At 36.4% G+C, this 24,715-nt stretch overlaps 3 protein-coding genes across 3 annotated transcripts in view; 2 read left to right on the top strand and 1 right to left on the bottom strand.

Moving 5' to 3' along the window:
• Positions 1-24,715, top strand: part of LOC127786488 (autophagy-related protein 9) — a gene marked incomplete in the record, with an annotated part of 1,007,132 nt that overhangs the window by 147,649 nt on the left and 834,768 nt on the right.
• Positions 1,447-9,647, top strand: LOC127786482 (protein NETWORKED 1D-like). Its single transcript, XM_052313904.1, has 5 exons — positions 1,447-1,588; positions 2,021-2,089; positions 2,215-2,485; positions 3,307-7,559; positions 8,333-9,647. Exons 3-5 carry the CDS (start codon positions 2,383-2,385, stop codon positions 9,452-9,454), a joined length of 5,478 nt encoding a protein of 1,825 aa, XP_052169864.1. The 5' UTR covers positions 1,447-1,588; positions 2,021-2,089; positions 2,215-2,382; the 3' UTR covers positions 9,455-9,647.
• LOC127786496 (sulfate transporter 3.1-like) lies at positions 9,795-14,509 on the bottom strand. The gene is made up of 12 exons (XM_052313937.1): positions 14,116-14,509; positions 13,828-14,035; positions 12,907-13,078; positions 12,546-12,611; positions 12,263-12,376; positions 11,671-11,787; positions 11,406-11,532; positions 11,028-11,314; positions 10,737-10,927; positions 10,570-10,655; positions 10,402-10,478; positions 9,795-10,270 (listed from the first exon to the last, which is right to left on the bottom strand). Exons 1-12 carry the CDS (start codon positions 14,450-14,452, stop codon positions 10,091-10,093), a joined length of 1,962 nt encoding a protein of 653 aa, XP_052169897.1. The 5' UTR covers positions 14,453-14,509; the 3' UTR covers positions 9,795-10,090.

Raw genomic sequence — 24,715 nt, 5'->3', positions numbered from 1 at the left:
AAACAAGGGTCTGAATTCCTGAAGTCATGGCGCGGACTGTCACATTCTGCAGGTGCTCTCGTAAATGGATTTATGGGACATCCATCCAGGGGGATTTTAACAAATAATAAAGTAATCTAACCTCGAACCACATAGGCTTTGTTTGGTGGCGGGTGGCCAGTCCGCTTCTGGAAGGCCCACCAAAACGGCATCAACATCACGGATTTTCTTACCAGGGGTAATCTCGTCATTTCATTTTCCAGCCGCATTTTGCGCATTTGTGCTGATTCACTGCGATATTATAATAAGAGTAATTTTAGAAATAGTTTTATTAATTTATATTTAAAATATTAATTTTAAATGTTTAAAAATAAAATATAAAAAATAAGATATATTTATTATTAATTAATCATTACTATGGAAATACTTAGAATTTTACTTAATTAATTAATAAAATTATTTTAAAATTAAAAATAATATATTTTATTTAAAAATAATATATGAGACAATAATTAACGTTGCCTTTATTTATTATAAAAGGTAATTAAGCTCCAATAGATATAAGGTAATTTTAGATAAGATATATTATTTTAGTTTTTCTCGACGTTCGGAGTTGGTCGACTGTGATTTATAAGCCTGCAATAAGAAAAATGATCACAAATGTAAAGAGAATAAATAAATAAAAACAAATAATAAGTCACACATATGAAATTTTTTACATGGTTCGGCCATAATGATTCTTAGTTCACGACTATTCTCTAATTATTTCGGTAGAGTAACAATATATCATTCTTGTCTATCAATTTACAATGGTATTTTTGACCCTTATTTATAGTGTGAGATGTTTACAATTTTCATAAAATCTATAAATAGAAGGATAATATCATGGAAGACAAAGTGTCCTTATTAATTCCATAAAATTGGGAGTGGGTTCCGTATTACTAAGGATTTGATTTGCCTCAGGTAAAGTAGATGGGTCACGCATCTGTTTATTCAATAGTTTTGTTGTTATGCAAGCTGAATGGTTAGACTAGCAAGTTGGAAGCATCTCTGAGAGCTCGCTTGGTTAGGCTAGCGAGCTAAAAGCATTGCGGAGAGCTTGCTCGATTCTGCAGCTTGAGCTCAGGTCTCAGCGATGCGTGACCTTATTCTAACGAGCTCGGTCTTGGACCTATTAGACTTCAGGAGATGGGACATGACTATTAGGTCGCGTCTAACTCATAAGAAGTGGTCTGAAAAATAATCATAACAGTTTTAAAATAATTTTATTAGTGAATAATAAATATAGTATATTATTTTAAAACTAAAAATAAGATATATTTTATTTAGAAATAAAATTCATTTATTAGCACGTTATAAATTATAAATTTGTTTGCTGTTTCCTCCGGTTTCTCTGTTTTGCCCCTCCTTTCTAAGATTCTTTGCCCACGTTGCAGTTCCTTAAAGGGTCCAGCACAGTGTTCTGAAAGCCCAAAAAGTGCAGAGAGAGAGAGAGAGAGAGAGAGAGAGAGAGCAATGGGTTAAGAGAGAAGGAAGCAGCTGGGGATGTCTTCTTGCAGCTGCAGTCAAAATTATCGAATCCAGACGCAGCTTTGTTTGGTTTTCTCTGGTGAGATCGCTTAATCAATGTTCAATGCTTCTTTTTTGCCTTTTTCCATTTTTTTTAATCATCTCTGCCTCTTAATCCTGATGGATTTGTTGGTGATCCGAGAATGCTGTGATCTTTCGAGGTTTATTTATTTATTGTTATTTACTTGGGATGTGGTTTTGTTGTGTTGTTTCTACTTTCTAAAATGATCATCCAGTTGTTAACTGAAAATCACAGAAAAATTGTCCCTGAATCAAACGGCATGTTTTCTTAATTTGAAGCCATTTTGTGCTGAACAAGTTCAGAAAATTGTTCTGGAAGATTGTGAGGATTTACGTATTGCCCCTGTATTTGTTTATAGGAACTCTTCACTTTACTTTCCCCAAACCGAAAAGAAATTCAGATTATCTATCCTTTTTGTTCTAACTTTTTTTAATTTGTTTTGTGAATTAGGTTCATCAACTTCCTGTTTCGGCAACAATTTTTTGTGGATGATTTCTGGACTTGGTATTGATTAGTCAGGTAACTCGCTCGCCAGTTCTGCATCTCTGATCTTCCGTGGTGGTCTCTAGGATCTGATCTCTCTCTCATTACATTCGTACAAAACTGAATTCTGCTTCTTTTTTTTTTTTTTTGTTTCTGACTAGGTACGAGAACTGAAAGATTTAAGACTCAAATCACGTCAATTGGAACTGAATTAGGTTGTTTAGAACCATAGGCATCTGGTGGATTATTACCTCTGTTCTGTATTTGTCCATGAATTGAGCTTTAGCTTGGTGGGTATCGATAGATAGTCTGCAAAGTTTATTCGAGCCATGGCAACCCTGTCGCATTCAGATTCAAGACGCATGTATTCTTGGTGGTGGGACAGCCACATTAGTCCCAAAAATTCTAAATGGCTGCAGGAGAATCTTACAGGTATAGCTTTCTTTCCTGCAGGTGCAGTTTGCTTCTTGTTGAATACTTAAAAATATGCAATGTGCTATAGTTATGAACTGGCTTTTTCTGGATAATAGTTGTATAGAGCACCCCATTCAAGTGGCGATGCCTTTTTGATTGACTTGTGTTGGTGGATCTGCTCATATGGCTTTCTATATGGTACCTCCTATCTAGTTTGATTATCACGATGGGGGCTGATCATGCAGATTTGAGTGGCCATGCTGCAGTTTGTCCTCTAAATATTGTCATGCATGTGATGTTATTATGCGTGCATATAAAGGGAGATATTGAATATCTATCTATTTATTTTTAGTTAAGTTAGCGGTAATAAATTCCAACTGTGTGGAGGAAATGCCTATCTGATAGTACATATATTAAATTTCAATATTATACCTGAACGCGTAATGTGTCTTGGGTAGTTAATGTTCTATATTAGTACAATGTTCCAGATCTGGCTTTGTGTCGCTTCCTTATAATGTTTGTGGATTTATGTATGGTGTACATGTTTGTTCATGCTCAAAAGAATCCAATGCAACTTCATTTTTGTGGAAAAGGATTCAGTTTCATTTAATTTGATGTGGTCAACAAATTTTTTGTAATAGTAATACTTTTAGTCCACATGTAATTGCTGGATTGGATACTTTGCTTTTTTCTCATGTCCAAGTATTTTGGTGCAGGCTCAAAAAATTGTGATTTTATGTTTTCATTCCACATCTCTCCCTTATTCACTCTAGGCCCCAGTTTGTGTGTAATTATGCATGTGTGGTGCTTATAAAATATTTTCTTGTTTACTTACATAGACATGGATGCCAAAGTCAAAGCAATGATCAAAATCATTGAAGAAGATGCTGATTCCTTTGCAAGGAGGGCAGAGATGTATTACAAGAGACGCCCAGAACTTATGAAATTGGTGGAAGAATTCTATCGAGCATATCGTGCATTGGCTGAAAGATATGATCATGCAACTGGAGTAATTCGGCAGGCTCATCGGACTATGGCAGAAGTTTTTCCAGATCAAGTCTCCATGGTCCTGACTGATGATTCACCACCTGCAAGTTCTGCTTCTGAGACAGATCCTCGCACACCTGAGATTTTACCCCCTATACACGCACTGTTTGATCATGATGGCTTGAAAAAGGATGCTTTAGGCCCTTCTTTGTCACATTTCCATTCTGTGAAGAGCCATGGAGCTCATACTGAAGAGTCTGATTCTATAACAAACATAAAGGGCTTGAAACAGTTCAATGACATGTTAGGGTCTGGTGGAGACAATGCTAAATTGGCCGAGGGAATGGTGAAAACAGGTCTCAATTTTCATGAGTCAGAGGAAAAGGAAAGAAGCCTTCTGGGCAAGGAGAAACATATTACCAGGGATCGATCCTTTCCTGAGTCTGAAGTGGTGGATAAGTTTGAGAAGGAAATTCAGACTTTAAAGGACACCCTAGGCAAACTAGAAGCTGAAAAGAAGGCTGGCCTAGCACAATACCAGCTGTGTTTGGAGAGATTATCAAAGCTAGAGTCAGAAGTGTCTGCAGCGCAAGAGGCTACCAGAGGGCTTAATGAACGGGCAAATAAAGCTGAAGGTGAAGTTCAAACTTTGAGGGAAGCTCTCACTAAACTAGAAGCTGAAAAGGAAGCTAGCTTCTTTCAGTACCAGCAGTGTTTAGAAAAGATTGCAAATTTAGAGAAGGTTTTTTCTAATGCCAAAGAGGATGCGGGAAAACTCAATGAGGAATCCGATAAAGCTGAAACTGAAGCTAAAGCCCTCAAGAAAGACCTTGCCACATTAGAAGCTCAAAAGGATGCTGCTCTCTATCAATATAACCAATTTTTGGAGATGATATCAACTCTGGAATTGAGGCGACTCCTTGTTGAAGGGGATGCTAGAAAGCTTATTGAACGAGCTGAAACAGCTGAAAGGGAAGTTGAAACTCTGAAGCAAGCTCTGGCCAAATTGACCGGGGAGAAGGAAGCTGCTGCTCTCCAGTACCACCAGTGCTTGGAGACTATTTCAAGTCTGGAGCATAAACTATGTTGTGCTCAGGAGGAGGTCCACAGGCTTACTGGTGAAATAGATGGTGGGGTTGCAAAGTTGAAGGGAACTGAGGAACGGTGTTCTCTATTGGAAAAATCAAATCAATCTCTTCAATCTGAGTTTGAATCTTTGGTGCTGAAGATGGGTTCTCAAACTGAAGAGCTAACGGAGAAGCAGAAGGAATTGGGAAGATTGTGGACAGGCATACAAGAAGAGCGAATGAGATTTATTGAGGCTGAAACTGCTTTCCAAACTTTGCAGCACTTGCACTCTCAAACTCAGGCAGAACTGAGATCTCTGACTTTGGAACTACAGGTCAGGGCTCAACTCTTAAGAGACACTGAGACTCACAGTAAGAGTTTACAGGACAAACTTGGGAATATTAAGGAGGAAAACAAGATCCTTAATGAGCTTAGCTTATCTTCAGCCATAACAATAAAAGAGATGCAAAATGAGTTCTGTAGCATAAAGGAGAGTAAAGGGAAGCTTGAACAGGAGGTTGAACTCCGTATGGATCAAAGGAATGCTCTTCAACAAGAAATTTACTGTCTGAAAGAGGAACTGAATGAGTTGATCATGAGACACCAGGCTTTGTTGAACCAGATTGATGCAGTGGGTGTTAACCCAGAATGTTTTGAATTATCAGTAAAGGAGTTGCAGGATGAGAACTCAAATCTAAAAGAAAATTGTGAGAGAGAAAGGACTGAGAAAGGAGCACTTCTGGAGAAGCTGAAAATTATGGAAAAACTTCTTGAGAAGAATGCCCTCTTGGAGAAGTCCCTTTCAGATATGAGTGTTGAGTTAAATGGGGCTAGAGATAAGATAAAGACACTGGAAGAGTCCTTCCATTCTCTTTTGGCAGAGAAAGCCACCCTTGTTGCTGAGAAGGGCACTCTAATAACCGAGTTACAGGTAATGACTGAGGAATTGGAGAAGCTCACTGAAAAAACCACCTTTCTGGAGAATTCCCTTTACAATGTCCACGATGAACTTGTAGGGTTGAAAGCAAGATCAAGAAGCCTAGAAGATTCATGTCACTTGCTTCAAAATGAGAAATCTAATCTTATCAATGAGAATGGGGCTTTAGTTTCCCAGGGCAATATCACCAGGGAAAGATTAGAAGTCCTTGAGAAGACATACAGAGAACTGGAAGAGAAATACTCAGCTTTTTACGAAGAGAAAAAGTCCACCCTCCTCAAAGTAGAAGAACTACATGTTTCTTTGGATGTAGAAAGACAAAAGTACGCTAGTTTCAGGCAAATGAGTGAGACACGGTTGGCCAGAATGGAAAATCAGATTAGTTGCCTTAAAGAAGAAGGTTTCAACAAGGGGAGGGAACTTGAAGAGGAGCTCGAGAGATCTGTAGATTATCAACTTGAGATCTTCATCTTGCAGAGGTGTGTAAAAGATATGGGAGAGAAGAACCACTCTCTGGTGATTGATTGCCAGAAAGTCCAGGAATCACTCAAACTGTCAGAAGAGATAATTTCTGAATTAGAGCAGGAGAATCTTAAGCAGAAGATAGAAGTGAAATCCTTGTCCGACCAGAACAGCAGATTTAGGATAGGAATCTATGAGTTGTTAAAAGCTTTGGAGATTGATCTAGACCATGGAGATGAAGGTAAAATCAGGTTAGACCAAGCATATTTGAGCCACATGCTAAGCAAGATTGAAGATGCAAAAAGTTCTCTTAATCAAATCTGGAGTGAAAAGCAGCAGCTGGAAATTGAGTCATCAGTTCTTGTCACAATACTTCAGCGACTAAGTTTAGAGTCAAAAACCGTTGAGATGGAAAGACACATTCTTGACCAGGAACTCCAGAGAAAAGACAAACAATTATCTATGTTACAGATCGAGGCAAACAAGCTTCTTCAGATGAATGAAGAACTGCAAGTGAAAGTGAGGAAAGGGAACCAAAAAGAGGAAGTATTAACAACTGAAAAAGAGAACCTTCATGTGGAGTTGGTGGATGTGCAAGGTGCCTGCCAAAATTTTCAGATAGAAAACTTAAGTTTGCTTGAAGAAAGGAAATCCTTGACAAAACAATTATTGGAGATGGAGGGAAAAAACCATAATCTAGAAGCAGAAAACATTTCTCTATTGTGTGAGATATTATCTCAGAATAACCTCTCTGTGGTTTTGACGAATATTTTCAGTGAGAAATCTGCAGAATGTAAAGAGATCAGTGAAGATATTTACAAACTGAATTGTGTGAATATTGCCCTTGAGAGCAAACTAAGAAGAATGGGAGGAAACTTGGAAGTGGTACAACTTGAAAATATGAATCTGAAAGAATTGTTGATGAATTTACAGAACAAGTTGAGGACGGTAACATCTTGTAGCGATCAGTTGAATCATGATATTGCAAATGGCAAGAAGCTGTTGATCCAAAAGGAAATTGAACTTTCTGAAGCAGAACTGAAGCTCGCCACCACTGAGAAAGAGAAATCAGAGTTGCAAAAAGAAGTGGAGTATCTGAAGAGGGAAGTAGATGAGGTTAAGATGATTAGGGATGACCAACAAAAGTGGGTTATTAAACTATCCAAAGACAAAGCTCATCTGAGCTACAAGAATCTGGGCCTTTCTGAAAAGAAACGGGAACTTGAGGTTAGACTGCACCTATTGCGTGAAGGACATGAAAAAAGTAAGGACAGAGAGGAAAGTTTGGTTTCCGATATGCAACAGGTAAAGAATGAACTTGATCTGCAGGAGAGTGAGGCCATTACATTATTCTGTGAACTGCAGTTTTCTACTATCTTTCGAGCTTTGCTAGAGGAGAAGGTTTGTGAGCTTACTGAATCATGTAAAATCCTTGAAGATGGAATTACCTCGAAAGATATGCACGTTGAAATGTTGGAACAGAAAATCATCTTTTTGGAAGGTGAGAATGCACAACTGAAAGGTCAGTTGGCACTATATGTCCAAGCTGTCATTTCTTTGAGAAATTGTGTATCTTCACTGGAGAATCGTACTTTGTTGCATGCAAATCTTCAGAAAAGCCACAATGAGATAATTAAGGTAATGCTGATTTACTTTCTGTTTCCTGGTTGGTTTCTTCTAAATTGGACTGAAATATTGTTCACTTAATGTTGTGGCCCAGTTACTCCAACTGCTGTTGTTTGGTGTTAGTAGCATTATTCCTGCACCATGTAATTTTTCTGTCCTGCTTCTTATTTGGAATTAATTTTCATACTACTTTTCCTGTACATGTTCTTTGGCCTTGATCTTTAGCCATAAGCCCCCTCCTTGCTTTTCTCATGCTCTCTCTCCAGCTCAATAACTTAAATTATACTGGGCTGTTCTTCGTGCAAGTTTGTCAGTTTAGTTGATGTTTGGGATGGTTCGTTGTCATTCAAGTCAAAGGGTCCACTAACAACTCTTATTCAACTAGATAAATCCTTAACACTAACCACTTTTTATGCAGCTAGACTTTTTCAGCTGATTCCTTTTTTTTTTTTTTGCCCCTCACCAAGTTCCGTAAGCTATCATAACAATGTTTCTTTCTTAAGCTTTGAGATGAATTTCTCAATTTAATTTTTGTATTGCTTGAAGTTGGATATGCTATTTATGTGGGCTTTTCATTTTGAATCAAGGAATATCTCAGTACATTTTATGATTAGGTTCAGTCCAGTACCTAGTAAGATGCTCACTTTGAACATGTATATCCTAGTCTATGTAAGCTAGCATGGAAAAGTTTGCTGTAAACAAGCACATCAGTTCACTATTCACGGTCTTCAACAAATATATAAACATAAATAAGTAAAGTAATTAATCAAGTTCTTGGTTTCCAGGATGCTGAATTGTGGAGTCATCATAATGTCAAAAGCTGCAATGAACTGAGTTCAGATCAAAAGGTGCCGGATGCAGCTTCCGAGTTGAAGGATTTGGAAAATAGGGTTAAAGCTATTGAGAAGGCGGTGATTGAAGTGGAAAGCCTTGCAGCAGAGGAAAACTTAAATACTAATTCCAAACTAGAGGCTGCTTGGAGGCAGATTGAAGAGCTGGAAAACGTGAAGCATGCCTCTGAAGTTTCTGAAGTGGAGGCTGGACTTCTCACGAAAGACATTATGCTTGATCACATATCTGAATCTTCATCCTGTCAGATTGGAAGGAGAGAATGGGGTGAAGCTGGAACTCCGATGCTTGAGGCATGGGATGCTGCTGATCAAGATAGCAGCATTGATCTTAATGTCGGGAAAGGAAAGAGAATAGTCACTACACCTACTAAGAAAGGAACAGAGCGCCGTCAGGTTGAGGCAGTGAAGAAAAGGAGGAATAGGCATCCCAGTTCCGATATAATGGGTTTAAAGGAGTTGGGTGTGGACAAATTAGAGATTTCCAGGTCATCTTCAAGGCCGCGGCAAGAAGTGAACAAGTCCAGGACTTTGGAAAAGCTGAATTCTGATGTCCAGAAATTGTCAAACCTTCAAATTACTGTACAAGATTTGAAGAGGAAAGTGGAAAGCAGTGATAGGAACCGAAAGAGTAAAGCTATTCTGGAGAATGAAACTCTGAAGGGGCAACTGGAAGATGCTGAGGAGGCCATCCAGAAGCTGTTTGATCTCAATGGTAAGTTGATGAAAAGTATTGAAAACAGATCCTTTTCTGCGGACAGCAAATCTCCAATGGAGTTGGAAGAAACCAGGCATACTAGAGGTAGGAGGATTTTAGATCAGACGCGAAGAATGTCTGAAAGAATTGGTAGGTTGCAGCTGGAAGTACAGAAAATACAGTTTGTTTTGCTAAAACTTGATAGTGAGAACGAAAGAGAGAGCAGAGGAAGAACTAGAATTGCAGAGACGAAGAGAAGAATTCTGCTGCGCGACTATCTTTATGGCGGCGTAAGAATTAGCCACAGGAGAAAGAAGGCAGCCTTTTGCGCTTGTGTCCAGCCCCCGACAAGGGGAGACTGAGCCGATACATGTAAATCAGCGTAGCAGTAGAGTTCACACATTTCTGTTTCTTTTTGGCTTTCTTCCCCTTTCCCATTGGCGATAAATTTCCCCTCTGGAGATGTACTGGGGCTTGAATGTGTTCTTATACGATATTTAGACGGTATCAAGTCTTTATAATATCCTCTAGGCAATGGCTGTACATTTTGGGCCCCTTTCTGAGCTTGTTTCTTTACTTCTTAGCGTAATAATTGGAACCTTGTTGGCAAAGCTTATTTTACTTGTATATTTATGAAAATTTTCATGGTTCATATGTGTGGAAAAACCCATAAAACAGGGCTAAGTGCAAGCTCATGTGGTAGAGAAAACTTGTCATCTCGTTGCAACGTAGACAGAGCACAAAAGTACATAGACTGGCTGGCATGTTCTTAGTTTCGAGAAATCTAGAAGACTCTCCACTCAAACTTTCCAGCGTACATTTTGCAAGTTGCATTATGTTGGAAGATAAAAAAGATTCCAACTTGAATACAAGCACGAGAATCAATTGTGTTGCACCCCCAATTACAGTTGATGCAATTGATCTTACCGTCAATGATCATTGAGCAATCTTTGGCTCGTGGGTTATTGTTCTTGGTGTAGTAGCTAGTGCCCAGAGGCTCAAACATTGTTGCTCCATGAATCTGATGGCTTTGGCTTGGAGGAGGTGTGGAGCATGAAGTTGCATGCTCCAACAGCCTCTCCCACTGTTAGATAGATCCACTCTTGGCCTATTGCCTCCAGGAACCTCGACTTGTTCAGCTTCTTCATCACCTCACCTCCCGGATTTGCCAACACAAGCTACGCAGAAGTAGAAGAAGACAAGAATCTCACGACCCAACCCAATTTCACATCGATAGTCTGCTAGAAAAGTACTATATATATATATATATATATTACCCATTTTTGGGTGGCTAAATATATGCACGTACCTGAAGCCCTCGTCTATCAGTGCTTTTCTTCATCTCTTCGAGCATGCTAATCCCACTTGTATCTATATTGCCAACCGCTGCCAGCCAGAGACAGATGGGCGTGTTTCAGCTCAATCAAAAAGATAAATGAAAATGGTCTCCAATTAATCCATCCATCACTTCACTTACCACCCATATCAAGTATAACATACTGTAAGTTTGTTTCCCCTGAAGATTTTAGCTTGTCTTCTTCCTCGTCTATCCACCTTGAAATCCTGCAGAAAGAGCAAGATATCCTCTCAGATCTTAAGATTATAATTCCTAATCTGTTCATGCTTTTCCCAAATTTCAGTTACCTTTCTCTTAAGTAGCTTGCATTGGCGAAGTAAATAGGAGCATCAATCTCCAGAATCAGAATCCCTGGAACATTGTTTGTATTTGGGTATTGATCAACACTTCTGTAAATCAAAGAGTCAGGGATGTTCCCGAGAACCAACGTCCTCGGCCTCGCCACAAACAACAGTACTCTAAGAAAAGACAGAGCCACCTGCATGCAAAGTCAAAACTAATGTTGAACACTTCGTCTACATATCAAAGTAGAACCCAAAAATCATCATTCTTGTGGTGTTGCTTCAGCGGGCTCGTACCGCGATGACTAGGCCGATTTCGACGCTGCCGAAGACGACGCCGACGTACGCGCTGATGCAGACGAGGAAGTCGAACTTGTCGACCTGCCAGAGATGGATGGCGGCTTCGTAGTCGATGAGGCCGAGCATTGCAGCGATGATAATGGAGGATAGCACCACCATCGGAGTGTAATGGAACAGTGGCGTAAGGAATAGCAGTGTGAACATGACGGCCACTGCCATCACAACGTTCGAAACTGCCGTTTTGCATCCGGCGTTGAAGTTCACCGCCGACCGGGAGAACGGCCCTGGAGATTCGAGCCCGTAAATTAAGGTGGTTAATTACAGGAATTCGAATTTATCAATCCTTCATATATGTATCTTGGATATTTCGGGTACCTGTGGTGAGGTAGCAAGAAGTCAAAGAACCAGCGATATTCATCATCCCAAACGCGATCATCTCTTTGTTGCCATCAATGTGGTAGTTCTTGAACATGGCAAAGCTTCTGCCCACTGCAATACCTTCCTGAGTACACATCAAACAGAGCCGTTAGTTAATTACCGTTTACCTTAAATTTTTACAACGAAGAAATGTATAAATTATTATCATATTTTAATTATATATATGTAATTGAAAAGAAATTGCTAGTTGAGGGAAGCTTACAGCTAGAGCAATGACACCCGTGACGATGCCAGTCCTGAGGGCGGTGGAGAGGTAGGGGGACCCGAATGCCAGATCAGTAATTGATATCGGATTCAACCCTTTCTTCAAGTGTCCAATCTGCAAAAACCAAAAAATTAATAAGCATACAAATTAACATATATATATATATATATTAGCAGCGTCTTAATTTGGATCATCATCATCCATTATTGGCATGTATAACCTGACAACATTCTAACTGCAATTTTTTTTTTTTTATCAAAAGCGTCCAATAGCATGGCCGTGATCGGCCGGAAAAGCCAAGTTTCCGGGACCCACAGAACCCCATTAATTATTGGCAAAAAAGAAAGAGACACAAAAATCCAAGCATTCGTGAGTTGGCGTCGATCTAGTTGCAAGACATGAAGACGATGACGATTCTCTCTCTGGTCAGACATGTTCATATATATCCCTATCCGGCTGCTTCTACGGCCCTCATTCGTCACGGACTACCTTATACCTTCGTATGAAACCATTTTACATACATACATACATACATACATACATACATATATATATATATATATATAGAGAGAGAGAGAGAGAGGCTGACCACTTGAACGCCGTGTTTCTCGGCGTGGGTGAGGTAAACGAGAAGGCTTCCCAAGATGACTGACGTTAATGGCGCCATTGCTGAAATCCAGAACAGGTTTGGCCGTTTCTTGCTCTGAGTGAATCAAAACCCGAATGAATATACAAACAAACACAGCTTGATTATATATTATACGTATACATCTTGAGTGAGAGAGAGAAGACTTACAAGCGAATGCATCTGCATAAATGAAAAAAAAAATATATATATATATACATATATACTTATCTATGGGTGAACTTACAAAGAATCTAGCCAGGAGAAGGTAGAAAAGGAAAGCGATTCCCAGCACGGCACTTTCCCATCGCCACTGCATCAATTAATCAAAATATTATAATATATGTTTATGAGCTCATCAGCCTCAGATCATCCTTGCATCCGTAGCAAACAAGCTAGCAGCAGTAAAAAGATTTCATTTTAAATATTATAATATGTTTATGACCTCATCAGCCTCATATCATCCTTGCATCCGTAGCAAAGCTAGCAGCGCAGTAAAAAGATTTCATTTACCATATATGGAAAGTACGATTTATATATATATATATAATACACATATATATATGCTTCAGAGAGAGAGAGAGAGAGAGAGAGTGGGGGAGATATACCTGATGGGATTGGGTGAAAACAGAGCGCAGGACGGAGACAAGGTCGGTGCCATGGGTGAAATGGTCAAGACCAAGAATTCCTTTCAGCTGTTGCAGACAAACCACTGTGGCTGCTCCAGCCATGAACCCAACAATCGTCGAATGTGAGAGAAAATCCACTATAAACCCTAGTCTGCAACCACGAATTAATTATTAATACCACCTTAATTAATTACTTGTTAATTATATTCCCAAATTAAATAATACATACATATATAATTAAAGAACAAAGTTTCAATCTTATCACAAAATTAGCAAGAGAAGAGTGAACACAATGATATATAAACATTAACATATATGGATTTTTATATATGCAGTTTCTAATGTAGAAATTAATATGATCATATGATAGATTTTAATTACATAAAATGTTAACTCTAATTATTTATCTCAAAATTTAAAGTTCTTAATTAATAAAGCTACTTAATAAAGTTCTCCAACTTTTACCCTAACAAGCACAAACAATAATAATAATAATAATAATAATCAAACACCCATAAGAAAAGTTAATAATTAGGGGGGACAGGATATTTAGGATCGATGAAGCTAGTTTCTTAATTAAAGTAATTTTTTAAGGAAAGGCTAAGAATTACGTGAAGAGCTTTCTGAAATCTCACAATAATTTTATAATTTTGCATGAGAAGTATATATATATAGCAGATAAATACAAACTACAAAACCAGCGGTTATCTGTCACGAGAGATGCCTAGGCCTAGCTAGCTAGCTAGCTCTATCCATCCATCCAATGCAAAGTTTTCAATTAACGGATTGCTGTCGTTTTGGTTTTTTCTTTCTTATATCCGACAACACAAGACAGCGTGGATTTAATACTTCTTGTCGCCAATTAAAAGTTCCTTTGATGATTATATATGTGATACTGACCTTAAGATCCCCAAAGAAGCTTGAAAGATTCCGGCGAAGAACGTGGCCGTGAAAGCTAGATGAAGGTACAGCGTGGGGTTCTCGGCGGCGTTTACTTCACTCCCCAGCATCGACGCTGTCAGCAGCGACGCAACGGCAACCGTCCCCACCGCCAAATCCCTGGAGCTGCCCATCATTGCGTACACCAATGGCGGAACAAAGCTCGAATCTGGATGAATAATAATATCCATAAACAATACGGAATTCATTGTTTTTGAGTCTTGTGTCTTAGTAACGGTGCTTGCTTACAGAGGCCGAGAATGGGTGGCAAGTTGGCGAGCTTGGCGTAGCTGATGCCCTGGGGGATGGCGAGGCTGGCGATGGTGATTCCGGCGATGAGATCGGCCTTGAAGAAGGGGAGGGAATAACGGGGACCCCATTCGAAGATGGGGAGCACGTACTGGAGGCCGAGCATGAGCTTCCTGGAGCGTGGCTGGTTCTTGAATTGCCGGAGAGGGTCGTCGGGGAAGAAGGTCTCTTTCATGGTGGTTTTCAGTGACTTGATGAATGGCTGCTGCGGCGGCACCGCCACCCGGTGCCCCTTCTCCACATTCACCGATGGGTGCACGTAGTCTGCGTTACCCATCCCTAAACTATGCTACTGCAATGCAGAGAGAGAGAGAGAGAGAGAGAGAAGGTGATCTTCTCGGCCGATGGAGTGAAGAAGGGATGCTTGAGGGGCTTTATATATAGTGGTGGAGGTCCATGGGATGCTTCAGTGCGCTCTGGGTTCCACCAGTAAGAAAATGACATTTTTTTTTATCAAAAACAAGGACATTATTTTACCATTATATTTAAAAAATACTACTTGCACATATTTATTGACACTTCATTAGTCAATTACTAATACATCCTTCACTTATACAATAAGTGAGAATATATTAGTAATTAATTAATAGAATATTAACAAATATATGTAAATATTATTGTTTTATTATATTTTACTGTAATTATCCCATTATTCTATTTAAAAAAATTATAAGTTATTTTCCTTATAATTACATTACTATTATTATAATTATTTTATTTCCTTTTTTTGTGATATAAGAAAAAAAAAAAACGTGACTAGTGATTACAGCGTAACATTTCCATTTTAATATCTCCACCATCCGGTGTTCAAAATCTCGGTGCTGCCGACCATTCGGGCCGGTCTCCCAGTCCAGTCCAGTCACCCTCGTTGAAGGAAGCAAAGTGACGCTTAATTCCGAATTATGTACTCGTCCACGTGGCGGACCCTTATTCGGACTCTCCGACACGCCGCGGCCTCCGATTGGCCGCCACTATTATATTATTTATTTTTATAAAGCGGGTTTCAGTGTAGTGGGGCATGGAGATATATGGAGATGGAGAGAATCGTGCGTGCCTACTCGCATAACACGTGCACCAAATGCAGCTTCATTTCCGGAAGATATAATCTCTTCCCACGCGCCTACCGCTGCCCACCGTCCTGACCGGGACATCACTGTCCGGAGACTCGCCGTTACAGTGCCGCGCTTCCCTTATGTGAATTAACAAATAACCTTGTATATTCGTATATTTGTATATTATTCGTATCCAGCTAGTATGAGTCCTACCACCTTTCATAAAGCTCACATTTTCTCTTTCAAATTATTATTCGGATAATTATTATATATATATATATTGTTTCTGATGAGTAAATCTATAAAACAATATTAAGGTTAGACCAAAAGAAAGGGTTGACCGTGAAGTGAAGTGGGGGAAGGCAAGGCAACTGAGGGCGGTCGAGTCAAAAAGGTTTCCATTTCGGGTCAAATTTGAAACGCCGTGCTCCGGCCGGAACGAGCCCGACAATGTTTCATTTCGTGTGATATATATATAAGTCATCACTAATAGTACACGTGGAAATAGGATTTTTTTCAATAAGTTGTAACGGCTAATAAAGTAATTCGATTTGTAACACTAAACGTGGACTCCGAAGACCAGAACGCAGATTGTGACACGTGTCATCTCGCACGCGTAAGCCGCAACCGCCCCACTTTCGCAAACGAAATTCTTGAAAATTATATATTGTACCAACTAAATTCATATTTTTTTTGCAAGTGTATTTTTACGTTTTTGTGACGTGATTATTGATTTATTTTTTTTATTATTTTAATTATACTTATTATCGATCTTAAGAATTGGTTGACTGCAGTTCATTTGCCCGCACTAAAAAGATAAACACGATTTCAAAGAAAAATAAATGAAAGAAGAAGTATTAAGAGAGTTTTCACGTGATCAGCCTGAACGTTCCCGAATCTATAACTGTTTCTTTTATAATTCCAATAGAATAATAGTATGTTATTATTTTTCGTGTCCCATATAATAATTTTTGACCCCTATTTGTAACATGTGATGTTTACAATTAAGATAAGATTATAAAATAAAAAGATATTATCACGTTGATAACGTTTCAATCTCTGCTTCCTTTTAATTAGGAAAAGATTCCGCTTTAGTAGAGATTTGATTTGTTTAAAATCGTGAAAGATGACTCATTCTCCAATTAGGCTATTGAAAATTTTTGATAAATCCCCCTCCTACCGCATTATACGAGCTTAGCAGCCTTGTGAGAAGCCGAAGATGTAGCTTGTTGTTCATGCCATTTCGCGAGCTGGATTTGGTTTAAGCGACTTGCGAGCTCGCCTTGCTGGTTTTGAACCTAGGCTGATCGGGCTTCAAATGATTGGGCCAATCTGTTGGGCTGTTCTCAACCCACAATCATGCTGTCTGAAAAATACCCATATCACCTGTATACTTATATTTTTAATTTAATTTAATTTTTATACTTTTAACTTCTTCTGTGTGACAATGTAAATTTTTTATTATTTCAATTATGCTTTTGTACTTTAATTTTTTAGTCAATTTAATTTTTTTATTTTAACATGTAAAAAAAAATTTAAATTGACTCATCTTATTTTATTTATTTTTACACATCAAAATACATAAGATAAATTGACTTGAAAATACAAGTATACAAGTATAATTGAAATAACGAAAAATTTGAATTTTTATATGAAAAAAAAATCAAAATGGAAAGGTTAAATTGACTCATAAATACCAAGTCAAGAGGTGGAATTGACATAACAAAGAGTTCGAATAATAATAAAAAAAAAATGAAACTAGAAAAGCAAAATATGAGTTCGACCAAGAATATAACTAAAAGAACTCCAATTGTAGAATGATAACATTTTGGAATTATTTAATTTGTTTTCGTGAATAATAGAAAAAAATATAAATTTGGTAATAGAGGACTAACTGTGTTTTATATACAAAAAAATTAAAAAAAATTAAATGAAAACTTAATTTAAAAGGGACCCTTTTGTAGCTTTAAATAAATCTTAACTAATTATTAGGGCTATTTTTGAACTAAAAAAAATGAAGAGAATAACATTTTAGAAAGTTTAAAACTTTAGTACAATATTAATTAAACTGGGTGTTTAGGGCTTAAATTGGGTATTTACTTAAATAATGGAATAGACAGTTATGATTTCATAATATTACATTCATATTAATTTGACAGTTCTTTTATATATACAGCAACAATGTTTTGCTAAATGTAATATTATGAAATCATAACTGTCTATTCCATTATTTAAGTAAATACCCAATTTAAGCCCTAAACACCCAGTTTAATTAATATTGTACTAAAGTTTTAAACTTTCTAAAATGTTATTCTTTTCATTTTTTTTAGTTCAAAAATAGCCCTAATAAACTAGCAACAATGTTTTGCTAAACATGTTGACTGTCGATAGACAATTGAAGTGATAGGCATATATTACCATGAATTATTCAGCCAAGATGAGATATTTATTGGCAGCTTTATGAATTTATGTTGCCCTACTAAGGGGTGTGGGTCTCACCCATGGGCCCACACCCCCCTCTTAATTTGTTCACGTCTATAAATTTTATGTTGTTCGTGAACAACAAAAAAATTTCCTTATCAATCCTCCCTAAACTTTGTGATAAATTTGGGAATTAGTGTCTAATTTTATCCCATCATGATCTAAGCTAGGGAAACTTTGTAATCTTTATGTACATCATATAAGAGACAATATTTGGAAATTGAGTGCAAAGGGTGGTTATTTAGTCGACTAGTACAGGGGACTTTGTTATAAGGTCCAGTAGCAGCTGACTTGTGGGAAATAATTGAAGCACTTAGAAGACATCATAATTCCCTTCCATTAATTTCTCAAAGGCATCCATATACATGCAACAGTGAATATACTATATATATATGTATATATATGGTGTGATATTGGATTTGGGTGGGTCGAAGACCAATTCCACCTGAATTAATGTGGTATTAGTGTGGTGGTCTTGGTTACGTATATATCTGTTGCACTGTTTGGTTGACCCTTTGCCTCTATAATTGAGCTACCAAGGACCCATGATCCGTTTGTGGCCGCCACTGTTGAGCCCGTCAGCTAGCTCGATAATTGAGCTGATTATTAGTCCTTCAGTTCAAACATGGATTATCCACATATACATAATGCATGGCATATTGATCGTTGAAGATTGCTCCAACTGCAAGACCAACAATTTCCCTTTAAAGTGGGGTTTTTGTTTCATGGGCATTGCCTCGATTAATTGAGCAAGCTGAAACTCGGAGGTCCACAACAATGAACAAATTAATACATTATCATCATCGTCGTCGTCATGGCCAGATTAAGTTGGTAAACTGTACATTGGATGGGTTCCCCAGTTTCGAGCGAGCTGGCTAGCTAGGTGCACCACTTCATCTTAAACCACATATTGTTTGAAGACACAGCGAGGATGTGGGGCTAGCTAGATAGCTGATTGATAAGTTGAAGAAGATATATATATATATATGTGTGTGTGTGTGTGTGTGTGTGTAGTATAATATAATATAGTATAATATATGGCAGCTTGCAAAGCATCTGCAAAAGGCAGGGCACTTGCCACTAGTAGAAGGTGAAAGAAACAAGCACTCGCTGGTGCTTCTTGAAACAGGTCACATGTTTAACGTACTCCAAGACCCTTTCCCTCTCGTATGTATCATCATATACATATATATACGACAACCACTCCTCCATTAATATATCTTGATCTGGCCCCCCTTATGCATCAGCCTTTGCCACAACATTGATCTCTCGAGCCCCTTTGCGCAGGGCTGCTGCAAGCATGCGGCATTCTCCATCTCCCAAAAGCTAGATCTAGCTATATAGCAATATCAATGGCGGTTCGAGATTCAGTCGCAAAGCCAGGGCACGAGTATAGGAGAAAGCCCTTAATGCAGCAGTGGTCCAGACGAGTGAGGGAGAGAGTGCAGATTCAAAATGGGCTTTCTGAAAAGAAGGCATCCATGCCCCATAAAATGCTTACTTTATTAGGTTGGTGGGTATCTACGTACGCAATGATCTTCAAGCATAATATATACTGCACCAATCAATGGGAGATTAAATAGTAGCTAGATTGATTTTGAAATTTATATATAGGGAAAGAGAGATTGATGGGAGGGCTTGTAGAAGTTGCGTGATGAATGAGTATACATGATCTGAAACAAGGGATATGGAAAAGGCAAGGGAATCCCTTAAAGGCAAAGGACAAGGGGGCTGATGGGCAAGTTAGAGGTAAGGGAGGGGCAATGGACTTGGTTCACATGTATAATTGAATAATTGAAGGGAAATATGTGCCATGGCTAGCTACCCACATCAAAGCCAGAATTTTTCACCAACTTTTTGCATGTGGGTTCCCATGCTATCTTAGACCCATGAATAGAGATCATTCATTCACACATCATATTGGCCTTTTGCCTGGTCAACTGCCACTCACTGCCCACAAACTGGGTTTCGTTTACATTATCTGATCGTTGATTTCCAGCCACTCAATTGCAATTCTCCCCCTTTTTTTTCTCGATCCATGTCACCGGATCTTAAACACATGCTCACTTACATGTCTTATCATTATACGTCGAAGATCATATCGGTTAGTGCATCAAATTTAATATGCTATCAGGACAATATTACCCATCATCCCACTTACACTCTGTAGAGTCGATCAGGACAATATTATCCACCATCCCATTCCCTTAGACTCTGTAGAGTCGAGCAGTGCAGCACGTTTGGCAGCTTCCAACCATCCAAGATTCTTCTACTGAAAGACTTGGTAATTAGGGTTTAAACATCATAAATATCAAATTTCACGTCAAGCCGTCATTGTTTAATTCATGAGTATGCTCTTGACATTTTAAGTCACTATGTCTTTATCATAAATGTTATTATTCGTACAAATGTATCTTATAATACTCAAAGATATTTATGTATTGATGATTTTAAATTTTGTTCATATTCTTCTCAATATTTTTTAGGTGAATAACTAGGTGTTAGTATTACAAATATCAGCAATTTATATTAAAAGTCTTCGAATGCTTAGGAAAGTTAAAATGCACTCTTTTGAAGACATGTATAATATGTGACTGATCAAATTAGAATCAATATTTTGTATATTAACACGATAAAAGATTTAAGACCATAGATTACAATAATTTCTAAACATAATTATGAGATCTACATGACACCAATTCGCAATCTCAAACTTAAACAACAATAGTTAATTAATTAAATTAAATTAATTCCTTGGATTAGGAGATAAATATGGATGGCGTCATAATCATCGAGGCAATACCCTGACCACATAGGGTTCATTACCCTAATGATTAACCAGTTGAAGCAGTGAGTGAGGAGCCTCTGCCTTATTATCATTAAAATGAACCTAAGTTATGTGGGATAATATATAATTACATTTAATAAAATGCCTTAAATTCCTATTAAATGTTAGAACACCTCTCTAATATATATGGAATGAAGATGGATCCATGATCATGATAATTGAGCCATCCTTAAGACTATGTTAATAAAAATTTGATATTATTGAAAAAATTAGAATCAAGGCCTATCTAAAGCAACGTAGATTTAATTTGTGGTGGGATTGAATTGATCTTGCCTTATAATCAAATTGGTTCGGGTTAATACAAAACTCGAATCAACTTAATTAACTCATAACGTCTTTTATTTATAGAAAAAAAAAAACGTAACCCGTAACATTTTTACTGCACACAAGAACCGTTTAGACCATTATATATGTCTCTTAATTAATATGTCATTAATGGTGGAAAAATTAAAATTTTCAGAACCATCTATCCAATTAAATAAATACCACAACATCTGTTCATGCTCCATATTTAGCAAGTAGTTTTGGGCTTCTTTTCTTTGGCCCAAGTTCCATAGTATTTTTATTATTTTACCCTTAGGGCCACCTCATCTCACAAAGGCTTTGTATCCAAACTTTTATTTTAATTAGGTAGCCTTTATTAAAATAAGTAATATAAAATTATATCAAAATAAAGTTAAAATAGTTTTCGAATTAAGATATGAAATGATTAAGATGAGGTTAAGAAATATTTCAAAATTTTTATCTGTTTATTAAATTTTTTGTAATGTATTAGAGAATACATGTGCTATTTTTTCTTATTTGTAGAGTCCAATGTTCCAAATAAATTTTTCTAGAGGGTAGAGAGATAAATTTCTTTAGAAAAATTTAAATAAAAAGTCACGTGACTTCTTTTCTAAGAGTCACAAGATAAGTTTAATAAATATAATATAAAATACTTTGTATGGAATGCTTTTCATATATCCCATTTTTTCATATCTATATCTTAATTAACAAATATTTCCTTAAAAAGGACGAGAAGATAGTTGCTTTAAAGTGCTATTTATTTCTACTATACTTATTATAATTTTAATAACAAATCACTTTTAGGATATACCAAACTTACAAAGCGATAATATTAAAAATTTGTTAATGGAACAACTAAGTATAAGAGCAACTCGAGCTTGAGCTCGACCAAACCACAAATCATGTCTCCTTGAATAATTGTACTTATTCACTAATGATTAATTAGAACATGCACCACAATTACACCTTAAATCCTAAAGGGGTACCGCAATTAAAGTTTTATGTTTTTGATTTCATAAAAAGTATGGCAATAAGTAGAAAAAGAAATTAGAGTGTGAGTTGTTACTTAATCACTTATTATGATAGAATTAAGTCTTCTTCTAAACTCATGAAGGCTAAGATTAAGGGTAAATAGCACTCAAAACTTTTGTGTTTTGAGTTCTTTGTGAGGAGATCTCATGCAATTTAAAAATATTTCTATTGATTCTTATGGTTTATATTTTTTGGTCAAACACTTCTCTCTTAGCTTTAAATAGTGTTAATTAAATTTAAATTATGTTAAATTAATACTTAATCTCACTCTTAATCTCTTTTCCCAATTAAAAAAGAAAAGGAAAAAAAAGGAATAAGAAAAACAAGCAAATAATAATCATTAGTTACTGTCGAATGTCACCTTGTTGCCAAAATCATGTCTTTTTTTTCTTTTCTTATTCCCTTTTCATTTTGAGCAACAACCACTATCTTTTTCTTCTCCATTCTCTTTAGCAAACAATCACAATGAAAGAGTCAATGAGGCAAAGAAAGAAATAGATGAGGGAATAGGAATGAGGGTCGATGGATTTGATAAGAAAGTTAGAAACTAATTGATGGATCTAATTTAGATATTTCTAGCCCACTACCATACCATCGAGTTTGTCACCTCAAACAACGTCACCTAACAATTCTTCTTCCGGTGATGGTTCGACTTGGTTATTATTGAAAAATATTTTTAAATTATAAATTAAAATATTTCACAAAAAATATAATTATAAATTACCCTAAAATTAATGAGTAGAAGGTCCCAAGTGATATTCTCATTTCACTTTTCCCCTCATCCCACCTAATTAATATATTGGTGTTAATTATTTGATAACAAAGTGTGGTTGAATTGTTTAAGGCCCAATTAACTTTCGAAATTCACAAGCAACCGATGCATCCTTCTAGACATTCTTTTCAGTCTTTGTCCTGTCTTTGCTTCCCTTACTTGTACCTTTTTAAGTAGCCCATAACCCACGTCATCGCTTGCTTCGCCATCAATTTTACATAAAATATTGTGAAAATATATTTTTGTTAATTTAATTTGAAGGTGAATATATTCTCTACTTTTTAATATATTAATTATTTATAATTTTTACGTCTATACTATTATACAAGCAAAGATGATGTTTCAGAGTTACAAATTGTTATTATTGAAATACAACAATAGATTTATAGTTAAGGGAAAGTCAACTTTGGATATTTGAAAAATTGTAGGAGATTACAAGATATAAAATAATTAGAGGCACGAAGTGTCTTTGAAGCGGGTCATCCGATGGCTAAGTTAGTCTCGACTAGAAAATGAAGAAATATTTATATAATTTGTATAAAAGTTTTTAACTATCTAGAAAATAAAAGTTACTTTTATTTATAAAGGTTGAAATTGAAAAGAATGAAAAATATTCGTATTTTTTAGGATCATTTGTTTTGATTTTTAGGACATTAAGTTTAGAAGTTAATTGACATATTTCGACTAAGACTTCGTTTAGAGGGTCTCAAATAGAACTTAACGGGAAGGGCATCCAGGAGACCTATATGAGGGCTCTTCCTATCCTTTGTGGTGTCTTCTTTTATCCTCTGGTTTTCTTTATTTTTGGATCTAATCCTCTTATGAATAAGCTATGATCCAATACACATAAGACACTGTATCAATAAAATTAATTCTTAAAATACTCTTTATATTTTTTGTTTATAAAAATAAAATATAATTAGTCAAATTTGATCTCATGACCTTACCAATATAAAGTATTTAATTTTACCACTTTGATAATCTTAAAAACTAGACCACATCTATCAATTGCCACCTAAAATTTCTTTATTTAAAATATTTTATTTTTCTATTTACACGTGCAAGTCACACTTTTAATTCATAATTAATCAAACTCATAATGCAAGTATCACTAAAAAGGTTTCTTGTGAAGACAACTTGGTATAAAAAGAATATAAGTGTAAGATTTTTTTTATGATTTTAGGCTCGATTTATCCCCAATAGATAATAAATGAATAGTTGTCTCAAATAATTACACTTTTAATAGATTGTAAATTACATAATTTTTGTCTTGTTAATAGAAAAAATGTGAACAAAAAACAACCAAAAAAGTCACATTTCTATAGACAAATAATTATTGAATACACTTAAACCAAACAAATCCCAATCAAATAAATGGTATCCCTTAAAAATTGTATACTTTGTTTTTTTCCAATCACTCACTTGATTAGGATGGGAGTTGTTTGAAGTAAAGCTTGGGGTTGAATTGTTTTATAATTAAGTCTTTTGTTACCTTTCAAAGCCACGAGTAAACATCCAAACCAAGCATTCTTTTACTCATTATTTGTTTGTTTTTAGTCGTGTCATAAAAAATGGCCAATTATTTATTCAAGAGAGAGTTCACACTATTGTTTAGGAAAACTTGTCTCTCTTTCTAATAAAAATATCACTTGGCTTGAGTTTCTCAAATAAGATATCAGTAAGTGAAACACGTGGCACATATGCACAAAAGGTGTAAGGAGTTGTCCTGGATTAAGCATGAATTAGACCTGATGAAAAACTCCTTTACTCCTCCGAAAGAAGAAAGAGTGTTGAGGTGGATTGTCATTTTGCAGGGCAATGATAAGACATTAGTTATCCGAGATACAATCTCCTTTGTTATTTTCTCAAGAAAATAATTTGACCAGATTTATATTATTTAACACATAAATTATCGTATATTTTTTTTTTAAAAAAAATGATATTTCTACGAAAAAATACCTTAGGAGAATTTTTTTTTCGTAAAACGACATCTTCCTCCGATCCCTCCAAATAATATACTACAACAATAACTAGAATTATTATTACTACCATTTGGTCCCAATAACCCAG

The sequence above is a fragment of the Diospyros lotus genome, chromosome 12 (assembly GCF_014633365.1).
Source record: "Diospyros lotus cultivar Yz01 chromosome 12, ASM1463336v1, whole genome shotgun sequence".
Classification (NCBI taxonomy): Eukaryota; Viridiplantae; Streptophyta; class Magnoliopsida; order Ericales; family Ebenaceae; genus Diospyros; species Diospyros lotus.
Note: the sequence above shows the minus strand (reverse complement) of the source record. Positions and strands in the feature narration are given on the sequence as shown.